The sequence below is a fragment of the Garra rufa genome, chromosome 5, assembly GCF_049309525.1.
Source record: "Garra rufa chromosome 5, GarRuf1.0, whole genome shotgun sequence".
NCBI lineage: Eukaryota > Metazoa > Chordata > Actinopteri > Cypriniformes > Cyprinidae > Garra > Garra rufa.
In genome coordinates this window covers 4236417-4260919 of record NC_133365.1, presented here as the reverse complement: position 1 = coordinate 4260919, position 24503 = coordinate 4236417, and the positions used below count along the sequence as shown (strand labels likewise).

Below are 24503 nucleotides of genomic sequence, written 5' to 3'. Positions count from 1 at the left end.
AAATCACCTGCAGAATTTTTCCCTCCCGTCGGTGCTTTTATGGAATTGCACTCGAACGCCGATTTGGCTTGTTTAGTAAATCTGGCCAGAATGTCAAACTAAAACATATAACTACTTTACCCTTAACAGCCATACGTTAGATATGCTTAAATTATCAGATAAAGAGCATAAAGACAACAGAGGTTCAACTAAAACACACACTTTAGTAACAAACAGACGTAGCTCACTTACCATGTGAACATGGCAGCACTCTCAGCTTATCTCCCTCTTCGTATTCATCGAGGCAGATCGCACACACATCATAACTATCACCTGAGAAAATACACAGTTATTAAAGTACTAGAGGATCCAGTAAAACAATCAGAACCCACTCTGAAAATGGGTACAATGCGACACATCGGAGAGTTTTCTTTTGTTCAAGTATGTGGCATATGTCAGCGTTTAATATACTATTGTAGTTTTTGTCAACATTTTGAATAAAATCTTCATATTTTATGCTTTCATGTTCATTTTGGTTAAAGTTTGAATTATTTTACTGTGTATTTTGTAACTTTAATTATTCTTTGTTGGATTTTCAGTATGTCTATATCTCTTATTAGTTTTATTAATTTCAGTTGTAATAACTTTAGAACATTAACATTAAATGAAAATGTTGCTTTGGAGGAAAACTGAAATGAAAAGTTTTTAAAATTTAATCTCAGCTAACAATTATTTTATTTCAAGTAACAAATGTATTGTTTTATGTTTTAATTTTTTTAACTCTAATAACCCTTCATGGTATCTGCTCCTAAATCTAAACTTCTATGATTTACAAGCAGCTGTGATTCATTTTTTTGGACTTGACTGTCAATACACTGCAAAAAATGCATTTCTTTCTTTTGTCTTGTTTCCTGCCAAAATATCTAAATTCTAGACGAGTAAAAATTATTGTCTTGTTTTCAGAAAAAATAAGTCAAAATTAAGTGAGTTTTTGCTTGAAACAAGCTAAATAATCTGCCAATAGGGTACGAAAAATAATCTTGTTTTCGGTTTGAAATTAGATTTTTTTTTTGCTTACCCCATTGGCAGATTATTTTGCTTGTTCTAAAAAAAGAAAATAATTTTTACTTGTCTAGAAAATCCTTTTTGGTTTAAGAATTTGTAGATATTTGGGCTGGAAACAAGACAAAAAAATAAGAAAAGTAAGAAAAGCATACCAGTGTATGTAATGCATTCCAGTAAATGTGTTCGTTTTTCTTGGTAGTGTCAAGACTATTTCCTGTGGTAATTAAAAGCACACCACAGATGCGGTCCACAAAGTTTATGTAGCATTCAACCCTGAAAAAAGTCTCTTCTGCTCACCTTTAACAAACTTGTGAGTGGGGATTTTCTTCAGCTGTTCTTTGGAGAGTCTGTTTTTCCGAAGTCTCTTCCTGTGCTGCACGCACCGCACAATCTGGACCAATCAGAAGCAGAAGATCTATTATTACCCACCAATGAATGCATCATTGACTCTGTTTCAAACCTTATAAAGCTGCCTACCTAGACAACATTGTGGACATCATAAGATATAAGATATGCTTTTCTTACTTAGATGTTTTCAGAAAAAACAAGTCAAACTTAAAAGTGAGTTTTTGCTTAAAACAAGCAGAATAATCTGCCAATGGGGTAAGCAACAAAATCTTATATCAAACAGAAAACAATATTATTTTTTCTTACCCCATTGGCAGAATATTTAGCTTGTTTCAAACAAAAACACACTTAAATTTGACTTTTTTTCTGAAAACAAGACAATAATTTTTACTCGTCTAGAAAATCCTAGAAAAGTAAGAAAAGCATTTCTTGCAGTGTTCCTGATGTGAGCAAAATATTTTTTTCAACTTTGCATTGTATGCAATTTGTACATTGCATTTGCATCTGATTTGCAAAAATTGTAAATAATGTTCTAGACACCTGTATTTTCATGCATGTTTCATGTGTAAATCCACAATGTGATTTAGTGATTAATAAAGCAGTCATAGCAGCACTGACCAGTATGATGACCATGACAATGATGATCATGCCAACAACTCCGGTGAAGGGGATGAGATAGTAGGAAAGAGGAAAGGAGAACTCTGGCTTCAGAATCACATAAGCCCTAAAGCAAAGTGGGTCAACAAACAAGTTAATCACAAAACCTCAAAAACACACTGCAAAAAATGCTTTTCGTACTTAGATTTTTTGTCTTGTTTCCAGCCAAAATATCAAAAAATTCTTGAATCAGGAAGGATTTTCTAGACAAGTAAAAATTTGTGTCTTATTTTCAGTAAAAACAAGTCAAAATTAGGTGAGTTTTTGCTTAAAACAAGCAAAATAATCTGCCAATGGGGTAAGAAAAATAATCTAGTTGTCTGCTTGAAATAAGATTTTTTTTCTTACCCCATTGGCAGATTATTTAGCTTGTTTTAAGCAAAAACCTAATCTTGACTTGTTTTTACTAAAAACAAGATAATTTCTACTTGTCTAGAAAATCCTTCCTGATTTAAGAATTTTTAGATATTTTGGCTGGAAACAAGACAAGAAATCTAAGTAAGAAAAGCATTTTTTGCAGTGCACAAAACACCCTTTGTCCTGAAAGATGGTCAGCTGAATAAAGTCATTCAATATGTGTGAATACCAGTTAAAAGTCTGAACACAATGCTCTCTAAATGTAAAATTATATAGTAATTATAAGTAAAATAGTAACTATAATAGAGAACATGCTCAAAAAAGATACAAAATCTATAACTGGAGCAGTACCTTTACAAAAAAAATACTAATATGTTCCATTTAGGTACTTTTGTACTTGGGGTACAAAAGTGTACCTTTTTTCTGACAATGCAGGTATGACCAAATGACTGGTTCTATTAATATATCTATATATCTTCCCTATTTGTGTAAAAACGTATGTAGACTATATAATTCTCACCCTTTCTCTGGTATGATAAAGCTGCGCAGTATCTGAGAGGCATAGTAGCTTGTGAACACAGAAGGAATCTCGATCCCCTCTGCGATGGTGTCTAAACAGAGACAAAATGGAGACTAGGTTGCATATATGATAAAGTGTGTGTCTTAAAACAAATGTCTTAAACCCATTTCAATAGGGGTCAATTGCATTTAAATGTGCAAAATTCTAAAGAAAATTTCATAGATAGACATCAAACACCAGTTCTACAAATCCACCACTGCTTCTATGTTCATTCATTGAATCGTTTTTGATTGCTTTCAGCTACCAATAAGAGTGCAATACTTTTATTTCCAACATAATACAAACCTAAGAAAGTGCACAGGTGTTATTTCACATAATCTCTCAATAGAAGCAGTGTGTGTGTGTGTGAGTGAATCTCACCATTGCTGTATCCCATACTGAGAAGTGAATTGGAGTACATGTTGTGAACTATGGCTGCACTGAAACCAGCCTGCTGTGCATGGAGCACCTAGAAAAAAAAAAATATTTCTCACATATTTTTTATTTACTTTCATTTTACACTAAACATACTTGTGGCTATATAAGATTCTTACTTTATGACTTTATTCTGACTTTAAGTCTTGACACAGGACAACATACCCTTGTGTGCTTTATTGTGCTGAATGTGCAATTAGTGTAATTGAAAAAATACACTACTTAAAGATTATATAATATTAATAAAATACAAGACTGGTGTACTTAAAGACAGACTGTTTCTTAACAGACTTAAGTACACTTAAAAGTTGCACTTTGTAATTTTTTTTAATTCTAAGCACATTTAAAAAAAAAAATTCAGTCATATTTTCAAGTTTCTATACAAATTAAAGTACATTTTAATTTACCATAAATGCTTGTTAGTGCATTAGGCAGTAACCATATTTCTAAGACAAGATAAGTAATTATGAAATTAAACAAAGATGCACTTAAGTCCTACTTAATGCGAGACACTGCAGGTGAATAGGGTTAAAAAATAAGTTATTACCTTACTAACCTAGTTGATTGATTGCACTGATAAAAACATTTTTTGCATTACAAGTTTTCTACAATGGTATTCTACAATTAAATATGCAAATGAGGCATTATTTAATGAAATATGCACTAATTTGCATACATGTCTAGTACAAAAATCTAAACACTGGATCAAGTCAGTTTCAGTTTTTATACATATTAGAGTCAAATGTTTTTACAGAGGGGATTTTGTCACTCCATAATTTAAAAAAAACGTTGTTGTTTTTTTTTTTTTTACCATTTTTGGGGGAATAAAATGTTGTATAAAATCAAGCAAATTATTTATGAACAAATCCCTCTGCAAAAGCCTTCAGGATATAGACAGGAATTAAAATGTAAAGTTTGGTGTGTGTAAGTGCTACTGAAGTGGAGATTTATGGCTCAGTGGATCAAATCCATTAAGTGAATCAAAAAGCACTTTTAAATGAAATTAAGTGTAAGAAATTCATTACTTCACACTTAAATATATTATTTTTAACTATATTATTTCTATAACTAGTACTAAGTTTTCAATCACATGCTAAAGCGTACTCTTTTTTTCCACAAGGGTAGCTTGTCTATTGTCACATGCTTTTAGTTGAACATATACCTATTCTGTCAACCATAATACTTTAAACTTCAACTTTTACAGCCCATATTTTGTAATGCATTGAAATAGCACAGCTGTGCAAGAACATTAACCTTGATGTCAAAGTTACAGTCATAGCGTCGAATGAGAACAATGTATTTTGTAGTGCTGTTGGGATCGGAGGGTGTGGGAGAAACTGGCGGAGGATCTATAGGTGTGCATGCATTTTGAGGACGAGCTTCAATCAGCACACCCTGGGAGAGAGAGAGAGAGAGAGAGAGAGCAAAAGAGAGACACGTTAGTCTTTGGTTTAATGGATAAAACTAGTCCAGTAGTAGAGATTTACTACCATGAGGCCATCTTTTGGCAGAGGAGGGCCAAAGAGAGCGGGCAGGTCTTCGAACAGCATGGAGGTCATGTTACTTTGATGCTGCATGAAATAGAAAACAGGCCATTAGTGACTGAAGCATAAAGCCATTATAAAGCAATCAAATGGACCACATTATAACATTTACATTGAGTGTTAAAAGCTGCAGTCTGTAGATCTGATGTAACCAAATACTCCACAAATGTACTGTACCATAAAAACATCTATAAAACTAATCAAAGCCTGAAATCAGACACTCACCGCATATATATATGCCTGACCAGGAGATGGTGCCATAGTGCAGAATAAGACTAGAACCGAAACGCTCAGCAGCGTCCCCTCACACGCCATCCTGAATTAGGCTGAGCCCTGACGAGGGGCGACAAACACCTGCAAACAGATGCATGAGTTATACAACCTCTAATATTAAGGACAAACATTTTATTTAGACAAAGAAAAGCATATATGAGACACTTCAATCTCTTTAATTGACCATATGCATGGATTACTTCCTTGTTTTAGACAAGCCAGCTCAGTCATTTCCGGTCAACTGTAGTGTGCCGTAATAGAAGTGTACTTTGCTTGTTTTTTCTACATAATTCATTCACAATCCAAGAAACGTTTTGGTTGTCTAAGAGGACCAAACGTTCATATACTGTTTCAAGAATGACAAACGCGAGTTAAAAAAAAATACATGAGTAAATCGGCTAAATATGCACGAGTCATTGCTATGATTGACAGTAATAACTGGATGAACATCTAAAAAAAAAGAGCTGTGCATTAAATGATTCGGAGTGAATTCAGAGTATCAAAACTACAGCCGTAACAAGTTTCTGTTGGTTAAATATAGGCTATTTAATAGCTTTTACAGTTCAAGATAACACTTAAAACATGTAGTTATTCAATTATATCAAATATTTAAAATATCAAGTGCATTATTTAATTCTTATACCATTAATATTTAACTTATTTAATTTGTAGTGAACTATATATATAAGTATTTAAATATTTTACCCTTATAGGCTGTTTGTGTCTGAGCTTGTTTATTTATTTATTTAATGACTTTCTGCACTTGCTATACTATATACTTAAGTGCGGTAAATGTACTACAATTAATCATACTAGTTATGCTATAATAAATCAAAAAGCAAGACGTCTTGAAAAAACTAGGGAGTTGAAATGGCAGCTGCAGCCAATGATTGATCCTCTGCTGCCATCTTCTGGTTATTTGGGTCATTTCATGTCATTTTCATCTCAAAAAGACATTTTCCGTGAAAAGACGTTTTTTTCCATGTCGTTTGAAGTGAATTTTATTGCACAGCTGTAGAGTTGAAAAACAATAAAGGCTTTAAAATATTACTTGATTTTAAAAATGTGTTCATGACTATGAAGGCAAGTTCCTGATTATCAAAAATACAATTAAGATGTCCTTGAAGAGAAGTATCGCTAGCTAGCTAACACTAGCCTAAACATGTTATGATAGTGTTTAGCTGTCAGCATTTAAATGCACAACTCTGCAGGGATTACCAGGCATTTAAATGATATGTTGTTAAATAATATGAAACTGAATGTTCATGCCACTATCAATATTTACGATGTTGCAATTATTATTTTTCTCAGTTTCTGATAAGAACATGGCAGTAGAGGAGTCTCAAGAGTGTCCACCTGTATATTGCACCTATAAAATGAGCTTCAGCGGAAGTTTACAAGCTGGCATCATTATGTGGAACCATATCGTATATCATCAATATGTAAATCATTCTTTATATATAATAATTTGAATTCGAAATAATGGTTGACTTACAAATGAATTCTAGAAAAGCTCATAACAACAACAACATGATTAAACGCTTCTCCCCTCAGGATAAAGTCTTGATTATCAACGGTTTTCATAAGTGGTCTGCAGACTGTTAAGCAATGGCTGATCTGTCATGTGCCAACACCAAAAAAAATCTGGAAATGCGAATAATTTCATCTGCATGAGATAAAGCACTGTATTGAGCTACTAATGAGCCTTTAAATCTGCAACGTGACAGAAGTAGCGACAGATCTTTGTGACGTATTTCTTTGCGTATCAGATTATAGAATACAATTAAGGGGTGGGATTTGGTTCTATCCGCTGGCTGCTGATTGGCTTGTAAAATGTGGGTGTGGCCCTCATGCAGTTTTTAGTGGAGGGGCGGGGTTTAAGCGGACTAAATGATTGGAGAAATCCAGTCTCCAGCTTTTTCCTTAATTCAGAAGTGGATGAGACTTCTGGTTCATCACTATATAGAAATAATGAGAAGAATAACAACCATGCAGTAAACGGTAATACTTGTTTGCACTACAAACCAGTGAAATAATATGGTAAGACACACTACTTTGCAAAAAAGGTGGATATGTAACTAATAAAGTAATTTTAACCAGAAGATTAAAAAAAATTTAAAAAAAAGATGACACAGATGAATCGTTCAAAATGAGATCAACAACATGGATCTAGAAAATAGATAGGGTGAATTTTTTTTAGGCCAACTTCCATGACCCGTAATGGTTTTAAACACATTTTTTTATTTTTAATATTTCCTAGTCTTATTCAGAAAGCATCCTAAACTAACCAGGGCTGAGTTCCACAAAAGCACTGTAAGCCTAAGGGTCTGGTATCATTTATTTTCCATGTTCCGCTTTGTTTTGCACACAGCTGTTTCTGCACAGCTTTCAAAGTATACTCAAACACAGATGAGCTCTGATGAATGAGTACAGTAAAATCTTCTGTTTCAACATTAACCTTGAGCGAGCGCTGTTGTACATCATAAAACAAAAATTATGTCACGCAGTGCATGGACCAGAAGAATGCAGATAGACAAAGTATATTTTGAGCTTAAGCAGATCCTAGATACTATTGGCCCAATGGTTTGTGTGATCTACTTGAATGATTTTGAGAAATGCAGCCTACGGTGTTATGGGAGGAATTTGAGATAAATCAAAAATATTATTTTTTTTAGGGCTGCACAATTCTTTTCACACTGAGGACAACTGAGGGACTCATATGCAACTATTACAGAAGGTTCAAACACTCACTGATGCATTAAAAAAACGGGGGTGAAAACTTTTAAATATCAATATATATACATATATATTTTTAATATTTAGCACTGCCCTTCAGCTACAGAAAGCTACAGAAGATATTTACATGTTTCCCAAAGACAAAATAAGTTAAATTTACCCTGATCTTCACATTAAAAAAAAAATGTACACATTTTCATCCTGTTCAAAAGTTTTCACCCCCGGCTCTTAATGCATGGTGTTTTCTTCTGGAGCATCAGTGAGTGTTTGAACCTTCTGTAATAGTTGCATATGAGTCCCTCAGTTGTCCTCAGTGTGAAAAGATGGATCTCAAAACTATACAATCATTGTTGGAAAGAGTTCAAATACACAAAAACGATGAAAAACCAAATTTGTGGGACAAACAAGGGACTCATGAACAACTATCACTAAACAAAAACAACACAGTAATAAGAATCAAGGGAATGTAAACTTCTGAACAGGGTCATTTTTATAAATTCAACTATTATTTTCTCTTGTGGACTATATGTAAACATCTTTTATGTGAATTATTATGTATGATCCCTCTCATTTTGGTAAAATAATTAACATTTTGCAGGTTCTGCAAGGAAGTATGTCAACTTTTGACTTCAACTATATTTTGAAGAACCAAACAGTTAATGTTAGGCATTCAGCATATATTTTTTTCAGCAGCTACTCTGGAAGTTAATGTCTACCATAAACTGGTTAATTCAAAATATCTTCTGTGTTCAGAAAAATTTCATGATGACTGGGTAAACTATTACTTAAAGGCTTCCTTAAAAATGAACTGCTCCTCAAGTCATTTTGAGAATTGCAGTTTGCTCATTTTTCCAGTAAATAATTAACCCTAACCATAAAACCCACTCCGCACATTCAGCGTTTTCAAGTGTTACTACACTGTGAGGAATCTGCTGTTTACATGACTCATCAACAACTTCCAAGGAAGTGAAACTACTTCAGACTCTCTAGTCCAAACCTCAATGAAAGTCTAAAACCAGCTGAAAGATCCTTTTATTGCCTTTAATTCATAAACGCTCCCTGTAATGTATTGGTGAAACGACAACAAGAGCATTCATTTAAGAAAAGAAAAACACAACAATAGATAAGATATGCAACACAAGGTGTGTCAGAGTCATCCGACATGTTCTGTAGCTGAAAAGCGGTCTTGCGAGAATGCAAATGTTACGTTTTGCTTCCTTATTATCATGAACGCTGAGACTAAACAGATTCTAAACAGGAACTGTTTAAGTATTGTCACTTTAAAGTATTCTTGGCCTACTTATAAATGGGTCATGAAAAGCAGAATCAAAAGTTGTCAAGTTTCATAACTCAAAACAAACTCTCCAGTTTAAAATATGAATTACTCGTTGAAACTGTGAGAAACGTCATGACAATTCTCAGACATTTTTCTGTCAGTAAATGTAAAGTAACTGAATCTCCAGAAACTATATCATTTCTTAAAGATCAGAACATTTGAAATGCATGGCTGGAGTTAATGACGCACTTGAGCGCCTGAAAGATAATATTTCATTCTTCACATTTCACAGCTGTTTTCTCAATTATTCTGAATATGCTGAAGACTAAAAGATATGACAGTGCCAAGCAGGTAAGTAGAACAATTATACGTAATCTAACAGTGTTTGTAATAAACATCAAACCATGAAGTTTGAATTAAATAAAAAAGAAATGAAATAAAATAAAATGAAATAAATACAATAAAATAAAAAAATAAAAAATTGTAAATTAAAAATTTAAATTTACAAAATAAAAAAACAAATGAAATGAAATAAAATGAAATAAAGTAAAATGCAATAAAATAAAATATGAATTAAAAATAAAAAATTAAATTAAATTTACAAAATAAAAAAACAAATGAAATAAATGAAATGAAATACAATGAAAAAAATGAAATGAAGTAAAATGCAATAAAAAAAAAAATAATAATAATATATATATATATATATATATATATATATAAATAAATTAAAAATAAAAAAATGTAATTAAATTTACAAAATAAAAATAATGAAAAAAATGTAATGAAGTAAAATCAAATGAAATATAACCACAAAAAAAATGTAGACAAAATAATTCTAAAATCAAGTTTCTAAAATCAAAGTTTAAGATGTTTTAATAAACACTAAATAAATATTTTTTTTTACTAAATAAATACTGTATTTGTAAGTTGATAATACTAATGAACAATTTAGTAAAATAAATTAAAAAGACAATTACAATAAATCTAAAATAGAGTAAGGGTTAAACATTTTCATATTTAGAGTAAGTTCAGAGTAAGTTGTTGGAGTGTTGCAGAAATATTTGCTTCAGTATGTGAGTTGAATATAATGTTACTGTTGTTTAATAAACCCTTATTCAGCCTTCACACAATGTGTCGCTAGTCATCTTTTAAGATATTTGTTTACAGTAATCTGTCTATATATATCTGGTTACGTTTATGCTGCTTTGCATTGCAAATGCAAATGATTGTGTTGTTTCAATTTCCTCTGTCTCCAGCTCAAACAAATACAGCTCTATTACAGTTCTTGCCATCTCGAGTAACCAAACACGTGGCTTGTTAACAAGGCCATGAATATGGAGCATGAATATGAAGTTAGGCAATCGCAGCAGTGTGCATTTATTTCCATTTGCACAAAAGGTAACGCCCCTTAAAATTGGGTGTTTTTCAGAAAGAGAATGGAAAATTCCAATTTTTACAAATATTGGACCTTTTGGTTCAAAAGAAACCTTGAAAAAAATTATGACCCCTTTAACCTCAGCCTGAGAGGAAAAAAAAAAAGAGAGAACAACAAGAAACGAGGCATAACATTTTGCAGCTATGATACTGCTACTGTAAACATTCATGTCCATGCTGCATATCAACAAAAGACAGGTTAGTCTAGTATTTTGCCATTTGGAGATTACTGTCACCAACCAATTAACAACAGTCATTTTCATTTGCATCTAAACAGCATTAATCATCAACATTATTAAATACTTACAGCTTAAAACACTAGACGAGTGAAGAACATGACTGTTTTTGTTCAGCTTTATGTATTTTGTGTTAGTGTTGTTGACTGATGCCTTTCACAGGAATCAAAGCGTATTGTGTGTGTGTTTTGGGTTCATTTAAAATGAAATATTAAATAAAAAATCAATGAAATGAAATAAAAATAAATAAATACAATAAAATAAAATATTATACAAAAACTAAATTAAATAAACAAAATAAAAAGAAATGAAATAAAATACAATTAAATAAATGAAATGGAATAAAATGAAAAAATGAAATGAAGTAAAATAAAATGAAACCAAATGAAAAAAATTTAACATTTTAGACAAAATAATTCTAAAATCAAGTTTCTAAAATTAAAGTTTAAGATTTGTTTTAATGAATACTAAATCAATTATTTTTTAATAAATAAATACTGTATTTGGAAGTTGATAATGCTAATGCACAATTCAGTAAAATAAATGGGAAAAAAAGACAGTTACAATAAATCTAAAATAGAGTAAGGGTTAAACATTTTCATATTTAGAATAAGTTGATAGAAATGTTAAAACACATGTTAAAAAATAAAAATATATATTGAAACAAATTTAAAAAAAAAATGACATTATGAAATTTACAACATTAGTTTAATTTGCTCAATTTGTCTTTCAAAAATCCTATGAAGTAAAAAGTAAAATAAGGGTATTTTTTTTAACATTTAAAAAAAATGAAATTACATTTAGTCTTTTAGAAATAAAAAATTACTAAAATAAAATGAAATAAAAAAACAAAACAAAAAATTTAATTAAATCAAATTAAATTAATTAAAAATAAATGAAATAAAATAAAATACAATAATGTAATAAAATAAAATAAATTAATAAAAAGTTAAATTAAATAAAATGACTAAATAAAGTGAAATAAAACTAAATGAAATAAAGAATTTAGACAAAATAATTCTAAACTTTTAAGAATTGTTTTAATGAATACTAAATAAACAGTTTTACTATCAAACTAAATAATTACTATATTTGGAAGCTGATAATGCTAATGCAAAACTCAGCAAAATTGATGAAAAAAATACAGTAAATCTAAAATAGAGTAGGGGTTAAACATTTTCATATTTAGACAGCATTAATCATCAACATTATTAAACACTTAGTGCTTAAAACACTAACGTTAGATGGCCAAAGAACATGAGTTTTTGGTTATTCTGTGTTAGTGTTGTTGACTGCTGCCTTCAAGTTCTCACAGGAACCAAAGGAATTATTCTAGATTTTCTACACAAACGTAGAAACTAACTTTTTTGTGTGTGTTTATAAAATGAAGGGCAAAGAACGCGCATTAGATAAGCCATACAAGCTTTATGTATAACGAACACATATTGCCTAGCAGACTTTATTATGTATCAGCACTTTGCAAACAACGACTACAATTTATTGACAAGTTCTTAAACCCATTTCTAAGGCGAATTCTTGAACAGGACTAAAATTAAATCCACAAAAAAACCTGACTGGTGACTATGATCATATACCAAATATAATCATTAGATCAGGAACGGCTCATTCCCGACTACTTCCCCTCATAAATGACAATACTTATAAAACCCGATTTTAGAAAAGACATGCCAAATGTACAGCAAACTCAAACTGAACAATGGCAAGCAGTTAGTTCAACTGTGTTTGAGAGGTTTGTAATTGTTTACTCACTGAACAAGCCACTGCTAGCTAGCTGGCTTATCTCTCGTATTCCAGCTAATGTCCCTCAGTCGTGTCTTCGTCGTGATTCAGCTTTAATCGTTGGAACACGACGCTTGTTTTGACAAAAGTGCTTTCCCGAAGCGTACAGCTCATTGACCTGTTTCTGTTCTCGAGGAATTTGGCTGTTTCGGCCCTTGGTTGAAGTGCGATCACGTTTGTTTACAATCCCGCAAATCCAAAGGGAAGCGCGAGAACTGCAGTTATCGCGATAGAGATGAGCGAGATTCCCAAAGGTTCGCGGATCCACCTGTCGATTCACGGAGGAATTGCAAAGGCTTATGGAAATGTCAAAGGCAAATGAAATAAAATAAAATTAAATAAAACAAAACAAAAAATGAAATAAAAGAAAAAAAAATTATATGAAAAAATGAAGTGAAATAAAAATGAAATAAAACAAATGAAATGAAATAAAAATGAAATAAAGAAATGAAACAAATACAATAAAATTAAAAAACAAAACAAAAAGAAATTAAATAACTAAATTAAATAAAACTAAATAAATACATTAAAATGAAGTAAAATGCAATAAAATGAAATTAAATAAAATGAAGTTAAATGAAATAAAGCAAAATAAAAATTAAATAAAAAATGCAAAATTAAATTCAATAAAATGAAAAAAAATATATATATATTAAATAAAAATTAAAAAATAAAACTAAATAAATACAATAAAATAAAATATTGAATAAAAATTAAAAAAATAAAATGAAATGAATACAATAAAATAAAATGAAATAAAATATTAAATAAAAATTAACAAAAATAAAATGAAATACAATAAAATAAAATAAAACACTATAAAAAAGTAAATGCAATAAAAAATAAATGAAATAAAATAAAATAAAAAAAACAAACGAAATACAAAAGAAATAAAAAAAAATAAAATACAATAAAATGTAGTAAAATGCAATAAAATGAAATAAAACTAAAATAAGTAAAATGCAATAAAATACAAAGAAAAGAAATGAAAAATGAAATTAAATTAATTAAATAAAATGAAGTAAAACAAATATAAAATGAAATAAAATAAAACAAAATGAAATAAAAATGTTTTAGACAAAATAATTGCAAAATCAAGTTAGGGTTACAAAGTTTAAGATTTGTTTTAATACTAATTAAATTATTTTTTACTAACTAAATAAATGCTGTATTTGAAAGTTGATGATGCTAATGCACAATTCAGTCAAATTTACGGGAAAAAAGACAATTACAATAAATCTAAAATAAAGTAGGGCTTAAAAATTTTCATATTTAGAGTAAGTTGATAAAAATATTAAAACATAAAAGTAGAAAATATATTGAAACAAAAAAAATGGCATTATGAAATTTATGACATTACACAATTTAATTTGATCAATTTGTTTTCCAAAAATTCCATAAAACGAAAGTAAAATAAGGATAAAGAACCACATCAATTACTAAAGAGACTATAAATAGGAATATGGTTTGCCTTCAGCACAACTGATTCTGAATCAGTTTTTATTTTTTATTTATTTTTTCGTCATTATGACAGGCTCAAATACCATTTAACATCATGTTGGGGTCATCTAGTCCATATAAACGAAGACACAAAGGTCCACGACCCAGAATGATTAGCAAGTGTGAACAGATAAAACAGAAACCAGATATAGATGAGATGACATACAATACAACAGCAGCACATAAAAGACACAAGGAGCACCCAAAATTGTCCTCAACCAAATTTATTTAAAAACAAAGCAAATAAACAGTAACAAGAAACAACTACTAGTTTAAGGACACCCCATTTCATGACTTGAACATTAAAATAGCTATGGAGTCAAACATCCCTACCACAGTTATGTCAAGGCAATAAATATGACCGTTTTTAAGCACATCAAAACTACTCAAAAACAATTGGGCTTTACTTTAAAAAAAGCTAGTTGATCACCATGCCAAAATACAAAGGAATCTGCATGTTTATTCTAATGAGGATCTCTAAAAACACATTATCTGGGACAATAATATAGAGGTGAAAGCATTTCTGAACAGTGCGTTTATGCTCTGCCTTTATGTGCACAACAATTCATCTTTATCAAACCCTGCTGCTCAGCTCAGCTCATGTAAAACATCATTATAGGATTAAAATACTGTTCGATCAGTTCTGTTCTGATCATATACACACACAGATCTCACGCACTGCTGCCGGCGCCTTCCTCTTCGCCTTTCTTCTGTCTTTTCTTGGCTCTGATCTCGTTCATGGCTTCCTCAATGGAGCGAGTGTCTCTCTTATTGGCCACAGGGACTGGAACAAACAGACAACAAACATCGTTAAAACACAAGGCAAATCAATCACTCTGGGCTACTGGAGTTCATATCAAATTAAAATTGATTTACTCGTTTTAAAACAGTCGTTGTTTCTTGGTCTCATGACAAGCAGTCTGGTAAATCAGATCAAAAACACACCCTTAAATGCATCTTCTGTGATTGAATTTGCAGGATTTTAAGGGTTTTACGTCATTTGCTACTAACACTTTGGTACTGCCTGATGAAAAGAATGAAAAAGTACTAAAGCACAAATTTTTGTCACTGCATGCTGATCTCATGCGTATCAAGGAACTAATGTTAACTTCGTTTATGTTTATGTGCTTTGACACAAATCTAATTTTTTTCCTACTCTCATGTGATTAATTTTTTTTTTTTTTTTTTGGCCTGATGACTGTAAAATAAACTAGATAAAAAAAGTTTGTCAAGACAAACTTTGTTGGCTTGAAAAAGCCTGATCAGAAAGTGTGGAAAAGTATTTCAAAAGTTTTAAAATTGTAGAAATGTAATGGCTTTCAGTCCGAAAAAGATGGAAGTTTAAAGAAGCTTTAAAGCTTAAAATGCAATAAACTGACATAAAATAAAACATACATAAAAAATGAAATGAAATCAAATAAAACTAAATTAATACAATAAAACAAAATGAAGTAAAATGCAATAAAATTAAGTAAAATGAAATGTGATGAAATAAACAAAAAAAAAAATTAAAAAATTAAAATGCAATAAAATAAAATAAGTTAAACTAAATAAATACAATATACATAACATTATACAGTATATATAATAAAATAAAATAAAAAATGAAATAAAATTAAATGCAATTAAATTAAATTAAAAATTAAATAAACGAAAATAAAAAATAAATGAAATAAAATAAAAAATAAAATGAAAAATACAATGAAATGAAGCAAAATAAAATAAAACAAGAAATAAAATTAAATAAAATTAAATAAATGAAAATAAAAAAAGAAATGAAATAAAAATGCAATAAATTAAATAAAATGAAAAATACAATAAAATTAAATTAAACGAAGTAAAATAAATTAAAATAAAATATAAAATGAAATGAAAACAAAATGAAATAAAAAAATAATTATTTTATTTCTTTCCGTTGAGAGTTTTGTGTTCTAGTTAAATTTTGCCGCTAGCGCACAACTCTGCATATCCAGCCAACGCCCAAGACGACATCACATCGAACGACCACCAACCAATCAGCAACCTCGGGAAACCCCTTTCTGGAACGACGCAACCAAAGGAATTCCCTCAACACAAAGGTTGCGTTGCGCAAGTACAACCTCCAGATTCTAGCTGAACTGGTGCATTTGATATAAAGTTTAATAACCTCTTGGAGAGACTCAATACGAGGGTTAATTAAGTGATTGATGGTTGTTCAGGTCTAAGCAATTGCACATATTGCTATAAACTTGGGACTTCATATTTTCATTCCTTTAAACTCATTCTTTCCTCACTTTCTCTTTCTGCAACCTGTGTGAATGCATGTGTTTATGTTAGGAATGCACGATATGAAAAATTTTTACCGATACCAATAGCCGATAATTAAGTCCCTCTTGTGGCCGATACCGATACTGATACGTTCATATTTTTATATGATAATTTTGTGCACCCAGGAGAATACAAAATCTGAGATAAACTAATTAAATGTATATTACTGTATATATCTGGGTCTAACAATCATAGCAAACATCAGTCCTCACTTTTTTGTGTAAGGCACCACAATTCTAAATAAATAAAATGTTTTGACATTTGTCAACCTGGAAAAAATGAAAAGTGCATCATGGAGATGTCCAAATGTCCGTTAAAGCTTCTTATTGATCATATGTGACCCTGGACCACAAAACCAGTCATAAGGTTAAATTTTACAAAACTGAGATGTGATTTCTATTGATGTATGGTTTGTTAGGATAGGACAATATTTGGCCGAGATACATCTATTTGAAAATCTGGAATCTGAGGGTGCAAAAAAATGAAAATACTGAGAAAATCACCTTTAAAGTTGTCCAAATTAAGTTCTTAACAATGCATATTACAAATCAAAAATTACATTTTGATAGGTTTACAGTAGGAATTTTACTAAAAATCTTCATGGAACATGATCTTTACTTAATTTCCTAATGATTTTTGACATAAAAGCAAAATCAATAATTTTGACCCATTCAATGTATTTTTGGCTATTTCTACAAATATTCCCCAGCGACTTAAGACTGGTTTTGTGGTCCAGGGTCACATATTATGAATGTGTGCAGCAACCAAATGGTACAAGGCGGGGAATAAAACATCAGAATCGAGATAAAAAACATCAACTTTTCAGAATGCCGCAAGCCCAACGCAGGTCATGTGACATGAACCAACCAATCAGCTTCACCCGTTCCCTTAATAACATTGAAAGCACTGGCAAGGTGGAGAAACAGCTTATCATAGCTGTACAGGAATAACCATTTTTAAATAAATTTAATAACAGAGCTACTGCAAGCGATTGTTAATGCTGAAAATCTATTTATCCTTTGCTGAAACTTCCGCCTCTTTATGGAGAGCGCAGGTCATGGTTGCTTAGCAACGGCAGACGCCACGAGAGCAGAGCAGAGCAGGCTACAGAGCGGTTTGGAAAGAAAGAGAAAGCGGCGCGTTTTTAGGCGCGACATGTGAACGGCCCCTAAAACAGATTCACCGCAATGACGACCTCTGAAGTGAGATTTGTTGGGTTAAAACTTGACGGCTTTTTACCTCCTCTCAGAATCCTTGCTAAACATGTGTTGCAAATAGCAATAGCATCGTCCTCCTCTGCCACCGCGAAAAACTTCCAGACCGACGAAGAAGATGATGACGACACAGATGATGACGTATTACACGCGACAAAGTCCGAGAGTCATTGCAGTTTACAGCTGCAGTCGCTTGCACTCAGAAAGCAGATGAATCTCAGATAAACCAGACTGATTGATTGATTTACCAGCAAGAGTACTTTATCGGATCGGATTTCATTTATTTATCGGAGCAATAAAAATGTAATTTTTACCCATTTCGGTCGATAATTTATCTGTCGGATAAATATCGTGCATCCCTAGTTTACGTGTTAGATTAGTTAGTATGTCTTAGGTTTATCCAATAAAATCTTCTCTTGTGTTTTGTGCTGACAAGTTAATGCCTTAAACTGCCGGTTTTGCTACTGTGGTAATATATAGTGTTTTCACTATATTCTGGGTAGTAATATCCATTGCAGAGTTTCTGTAACACGGCTCGTTCAATGAATCGCGAGTCGACTCTGAACAGCCGTCAAATTCCCTTTTGAATCCTAATCGATTCCCTTTGAGCTAAATTAAATGTACATTATCACCACACAGCTATAGCCTTACAGCCAGTGTTTCTAAATGTTTTTTACTGTTTGACTTTGTAGGCATCTACACTACTAAACAAGCTTGACTTTGCTAGTTTAATTCTTTTTTTAGAGAATGCAAATTTGGCCAGTTGATTTTTTGTTTTAAGTGATTCAGATTTGAAGTGTCTAGTTTCCTTAAATACACCCACCACAGCCATATGCCTGGTTGGCTTCAAGCGTGTGGGCGGCGTCTTTAGCAGCAGATGTTCCAATCAGATGGCTGTATTTGTCTCTGTAGTTTGAGTTGGGCGACGCAGGCCTCTTCCGAGAGCGACTGGCCTCCTCCATCTCCAGCGCTGCCTGCTCCTGAAGACAATTCAAAACAATTACCCAACCTACACATGGTGTAACAAGAAGTTCAAAGCTTTGCAAGACTATGAAACGTCTTTCTCTCCTGATCTTATTCTTTGAGAATTTGCATTCGGGATCTTACCCTTAGCCGACGTCTCTCCTCAGCTTTCTGCGGGTCCCACTCCTCGCCTTTGCGATAAGCCTCTAGTTCTTCATCTGATGGTGCAAACTCCTTCATAACGAAACACACACACAATCAAACACACTAATAGACCAGAGGAGAACTGGGAGTGATTTCTGCTGGGTTTTACTCTCTATATCTGTTACCTGAGAGTTTTGGTTCATTGCCACAATCACCATTTGCTCAGTTGGGGTATAAAAGAGCACAGGTACTTAGTAATATTATCTATTTGACTGCACAGATACTATTAAATAAGACCAAAAGCTTCTGTAGAGCTACTTTAGAGCTGAAACTGAAGTTGTTTCATTATTGATGAATTCTGCATAATTAAAACCATTGTTTATTGAAATATTACAGCTGTCGCAGCTGATTTACGCTTCATATTGTAATTAAAATCCCTGTGGTAAACTGTTATTTTCATTTTATTTATATATATATTGTTAACGCATTAATTCTTTGAGTCAGCTTTTGTTTTTATATTGTCAGTTTTCATTTTTAGTAAAGGAATGTGCTTTTGTCTATTTAGCTTGAATGCATTTTTATGTTAGATTTACTAAACACTTTCTTGAACATCAGCTAAAACTCATTTCACTTTCTTGACAGGGCAACATTTCTCATTTTCATTTAGGTTCTTTTTAAGTATATATACACTACCAGTCAAATGTAGATGTCTCTTCTGCTCAGCAAGCCTGCATTTATTTGATCCAAAGAACAGCAAAAACAGTACAATTTTGAAATATTTTTACTATTTAAAATATGCGTTTTCTATTTGAATATGTATTAAAATGTAATTTCTTCCTGTGATTTCAAAGCTGAATTTTCAGCATCATTACTCCAGTCTTCAGTGTAACATGATCCTTCAGAAATCATTCTAATATTCTGATTTGCTTCTCAAAAACATTTATTTTTATTACTGTTGTTGAAAACAGCCTAGTAGAATTTTTGATCAATTTAAAGCATCCTTGCGAAAAAAAAAAAATAATAATAATAATTCTATAATCCCCCCCCAAAAAATTACACTGACTCCAAGCTTTTAAATGGTATAGTGTATACTGTTACAAAAGCTTTTTATATCAGATAAATGCTGAACTTTGGATCTTTCTATTCATCAAAAAATACTAAAAAAAAATTAAAAAATACTCAACCATTTTAAATGTTTCTTTAACAGCCAATCAGCATATTTGAATGGATCTGAAAGATCGTGTGACAATGAAGACTGGAGTAATGATGCTAAAAATTCAGCTTTGAAATCACAGGAATAAAATTAAAATTTAAAATATATTCAAATAGAAAACATTTATTTTAAATATTAAAAATATTTCAAAATTTTACTGTCTTTGCTGTACTTTGGATCAAATAAATGCAGGCTTGGTGAGCAGAAAAGACTTCTTTATAATATAATAATTGATGAATTTTGCTAAATTAACTTCCTGTCTTTATTACTGCCAAGCTGCTTTGGAATAATCTGTAATGTATAAAGCGCTATATAAATAAACATGACAGCAGAATGAAAACATTTCAGTATACAGAATACTAAAAGATAATTTTGAGAAGTGGTCTGTGATGCATATGTACCTTTTTAAACAGCATGACGTATCTGCTCTCCTCATCCTCACCGAAGGAAAAGGATGTCAGTCCAGCCACCTCTGCCACATCATGCCTTAAAGAGACGGAGGTGTTAGAATGTTATGTACAGTCCACAGGAAAACAAATAGTCCTGCCTAAACCTCACGCCTCCGGTTAAAACAGTAGTTTAAAGAGAGCAGTGGCTTCCCTGTAGTCGCCTCTAAATATAAAACTAGAATAGTAGTATGTATTTCAAACAGTAAATTGTGGTCAAAAACCAAATGTGGTTCCGTTTGCAAAAATATGATACTTCTTTTCTTAATCTGAAACTAGAGATGTATCTCCTATAACTCAATTAGTATTAAAGATATCACAATATGATTTTAGATTCTAGTTCTTAATAAACTTTTCCTTTGGAATGTTCATTTTCAAGGCCCTACATCGTTTAGTCCCAGAGATATAGGGGACTAATAGAAGTTATTTTTAACTCAATCTCAGGTGAAAATTGCCATTTTGACCCACAACAAAATAGTGGATTACTCAGTAAATATTCATTCATGAAACTGTATATTTCGGCTTTCATCACTAAACATGTTTATCTTTCTTCAGAATATATATTAACAAAATCCAAAATTTAAGCCAGGGAAGTTTTTTAAAAATCTGGTTGATTTGACACAGAATGAGCCATGTATTTTAACACTGATTAAATTAAACAAACTTATAAACCTGCCAGGGCAACATTTGTCATTTTCATTATATATACACTACCAATCAAAGGTAGATGTCTCTTCTGCACAACAAGCCTGCATTTATTTGATCCAAAGTACAACAAAAACAGTAAAATTTTGAAATATTTTTAATATTTAAAATAAATGTTTTCTATTTGAATATATTTTAAATTTTAATTTATTTCCTGTGATTTCAAAGCTGAATTTTTAGCATCATTACTTCATTCTTCAGAGTCACATGATTCTTCAGAAATCATTTAAATATTCAGATTTGCTGCTCAAAAACATTTATTATTATTATTATTATTATTATTATTATTATTATTATTGTTGTTGTTGAAAACAGCGGAGTAAATCTGGTTATTCCATATATTATATATGGTTAAATCTATTATTAATTCAATTTAACCCACACCCAGAAATTGAACCTGATTTTCGAAAATATCTGGATACTCACAATATGCTTCTCTCGATCTTTCCCATGGGGTCATATTTCTTCTTCTGCAGTGTGCTGTCCTGAATGAAGTTTGACACCTCCTTCTCCATCTAATTCAAAAAGACACTCATTTTCATAAACAAAAGCTTACTGTCACAGGATCCAGTTTAAGTGAGAGAAGTGAAAGCAAAAGTTAAACCTTCTGTGTACCTTTTTCCTAAACTCTGCTTTCTTTCTCCTCTCATCCTCCTCAATCTTCTTCAGTCGGGCTGCTTGTTCTGCACATTGATGGAGAGACCAAGAGGAATCAGAATATAACAAATTACAAACATGACAAAAACAATTATTATACACCGCATGCATGTGAACTGTCAGTCAAAAATTAACCCTTGTGCATCAAAAAAAAAAAAAAGTTACAAAAATTCAAAATCCATGAGGGTCCATGTCATAAAAATATGACTAATATTTTTTTTTCCACTTTCACTGATGTCGATTTTTTTAACCAGCATCTGTTCTATCCATAGATACCAAACATTCATTATTTTTCAGAATTGTAACCCTTTAAATGCTGGTTTGTTTACATAATGCCACAGGTGTTTTATGATGATGAAAACTGAAAAAATAGTAAACTAAACTAGTACTAAACGCTGAGCAGATTTTTTTTTTCTTTGTTTATTAGATTCTTGGGTGTGTCAGTGAAGAACAACAACATTCATTTTGAGGCATTTATATTTTTATATAGTTAATTTTTTTATATGCCAAATTTGAAAAAAAAAAAAAAAATGGCACAATCTAGTAAAAAAAGGTAAAAATGTAAAATTTGAAGCCTTGCAGATAGAACAAATGCCTATTAGCAAATATTGCATCATTTATAGTCAAATGGCCCTGGGTTAAAAAATTGCAGTTTTAATGGGTTTCAATGTGGACATTTTTGTCCTTAAAGTCCTGTTTTTTTAAATGAAAAAATGATAAATAGTAGTAATTTCCATATACTAAATGCAACGCATCATTTTTTCTTTGTTTATTCGATTCTTGGGTGTGTCAGTGAAGAACAACAACATTCATTTTGAGGCATTTATATTTTTATGTAGTGTTAAGAGTTAAAAAAAAATGTATATGCCAAATTTGAAAAAATCATTTATAGTCAAATGGCCCATTAAAAATTGCAGTTTAATGTTAAAATTTCAATGAAAATAAACACCTGAGCCAAAATGTATGCAATTGGCATTAACACAGGCACACTTGTAACAAAAAACAAAACTGAAAGGGACAAAAATGTCCATAAGGGTTAACGTTAAATATTTTGTGGTTTCCTGCCGTTTTGTCTCATTATATAGATCAGTGGTTTCAACACAACGCACGAACTATTTACGATAAATTAAACGTATACAAAGATATAAACAAAACAACTATTATGTCGAGGGGACTTTCAACGGCGGACGTGCATAAAGATGACGTAAGTACGTAAGGTTACATCGATCATTTCTCAGGCGGTGATTGGCTGTTTTATTTCAGTGTTAGTGTCGCAGAGGGCACTCGGATATTACTCAAGTTTCGCTCGTAAATCCACAAGCATGCTCAGGCTCGTTTTGTAGCCTATAAGGAAGTGTATCGGTAGGATTAAAACTTTCTACCTCTAGCTTTCCGTCGGCTTTCTTGGTCGTGGACGGTTGGAGGCTTTTCCATCGAGCTCAAGATCGAGCCCAGGAGGTCCGCCATCTTTGGACTGTCTAATTTTCACCGGAAGCTCGCTGCTGCACGCGGCATTCTTGAAATGGCATTATGGGTAATGTGGTCCAACCACAGGCTTTCGCGATGACGTCATGCAGACGCTCGCTGTATTGGTATTAGTTTGAATACTTGTTTTATTATAAATTTTATTATTTTCTTAAGCAAATTTTATATTCACAAATGTAAATTCTCAAATTCTAAACCTGTCTTTGATTTCAGTATCTAAAAATAAGAAAGCTATGAAAACTGTTCAAAGTTTTTGTGTAAGGAATTTTATGTGCAATGGCCCTTTTTTGCTTTGTTTATTTTATTTATTTTGTATTATTATCTGTTTTTTATTGTTTGAATTGTTACCTTTCAAATATCACTACTGCTGATATTTTGTACCGATTTGTAAAAAAAAAAAAAAAATTAGTTTGATCTTCAGATAAATATTGAAGCGAGTTTGATCCTGAGTACATTTCTTGGATTTTGGGTATTTTGTCACTCCATAATTCAGAAAAAAACTTAGAACAGACTGAAAACAATGTATTTTTTTTACCATTTTTGGGGGAATAAAATGTTGTATAAAATCAAGCAAATTATATATGAACAAATCCCTCTATAAAACCCTTCAGAATATAGACAGGAAATAAAAATGTGGTGTGTGTGTAAGTGCTGCTGAAGTGAAGATTTATGGCTCAGTGTAGGAGAAAAAGCTAATTTTGAGAAAACAGTCTTTAAAAATCTATATTGTAATTGAAATCTATTGACATAAATAGATAAAGTGCTATAAAAGAAACACCTAAGTGTCTTTTGTGTGTTTTCTTTCCACTAGTCTGAAAAAACACTTTATGAAACACCAAAAATGCTAAAATCTCAAACTTGACAGGTAAAAAAAAGTGTTTTTGCTTGCATTCTATGAACTTTACACCATCTCAGCATTTAATAAATCAATAAATGCTTATTACTACTACTACTAAAATGTGTACAAAACTGACTTTGTCATACATATTATGTGCATTTTGTGATTTACATTCAGCAGCAGTATTTGGTTCTTAATCTAAAGTAAACTAATTTATTCTCATATGTGACCCTGGACCACAAAATCAGTCATAAGGGTCCATTTTTAAATTGATATCTGTCATAAATAATAATAAATAATATGATTTATAAATAATAAGCTGAATAAAT

General features: G+C 31.4%; 2 protein-coding genes across 2 annotated transcripts in view; both read right to left on the bottom strand.

The window, feature by feature from the left end:
- Nucleotides 1-12888, bottom strand: part of LOC141334605 (E3 ubiquitin-protein ligase RNF167-like) — a 14678-nt gene extending 1790 nt beyond the window's left edge. The window contains exons 1-9 of the mRNA XM_073839737.1: nt 12673-12888; nt 5170-5298; nt 4891-4971; nt 4655-4795; nt 3347-3434; nt 2927-3017; nt 2011-2116; nt 1342-1435; nt 232-312 (exon numbers count right to left, since the gene is read on the bottom strand). Of these exons, the coding sequence (XP_073695838.1) occupies nt 232-312; nt 1342-1435; nt 2011-2116; nt 2927-3017; nt 3347-3434; nt 4655-4795; nt 4891-4971; nt 5170-5259 (772 nt within the window). The 5' untranslated portion in view covers nt 5260-5298; nt 12673-12888. The remainder of the gene's footprint in view (nt 1-231; nt 313-1341; nt 1436-2010; nt 2117-2926; nt 3018-3346; nt 3435-4654; nt 4796-4890; nt 4972-5169; nt 5299-12672) is intronic.
- A 1578-nt stretch (nt 12889-14466) lies between these two features.
- LOC141335724 (sperm-associated antigen 7 homolog) lies at nt 14467-23335 on the bottom strand. The gene is made up of 7 exons (XM_073841269.1): nt 23234-23335; nt 21810-21877; nt 21621-21709; nt 20445-20529; nt 18831-18920; nt 18547-18703; nt 14467-14986 (listed from the first exon to the last, which is right to left on the bottom strand). The coding sequence occupies exons 1-7, from the start codon at nt 23316-23318 to the stop codon at nt 14874-14876; spliced, it is 687 nt and encodes a 228-aa protein (XP_073697370.1). The 5' UTR covers nt 23319-23335; the 3' UTR covers nt 14467-14873.
- Nucleotides 23336-24503: the final 1168 nt, after the last annotated feature.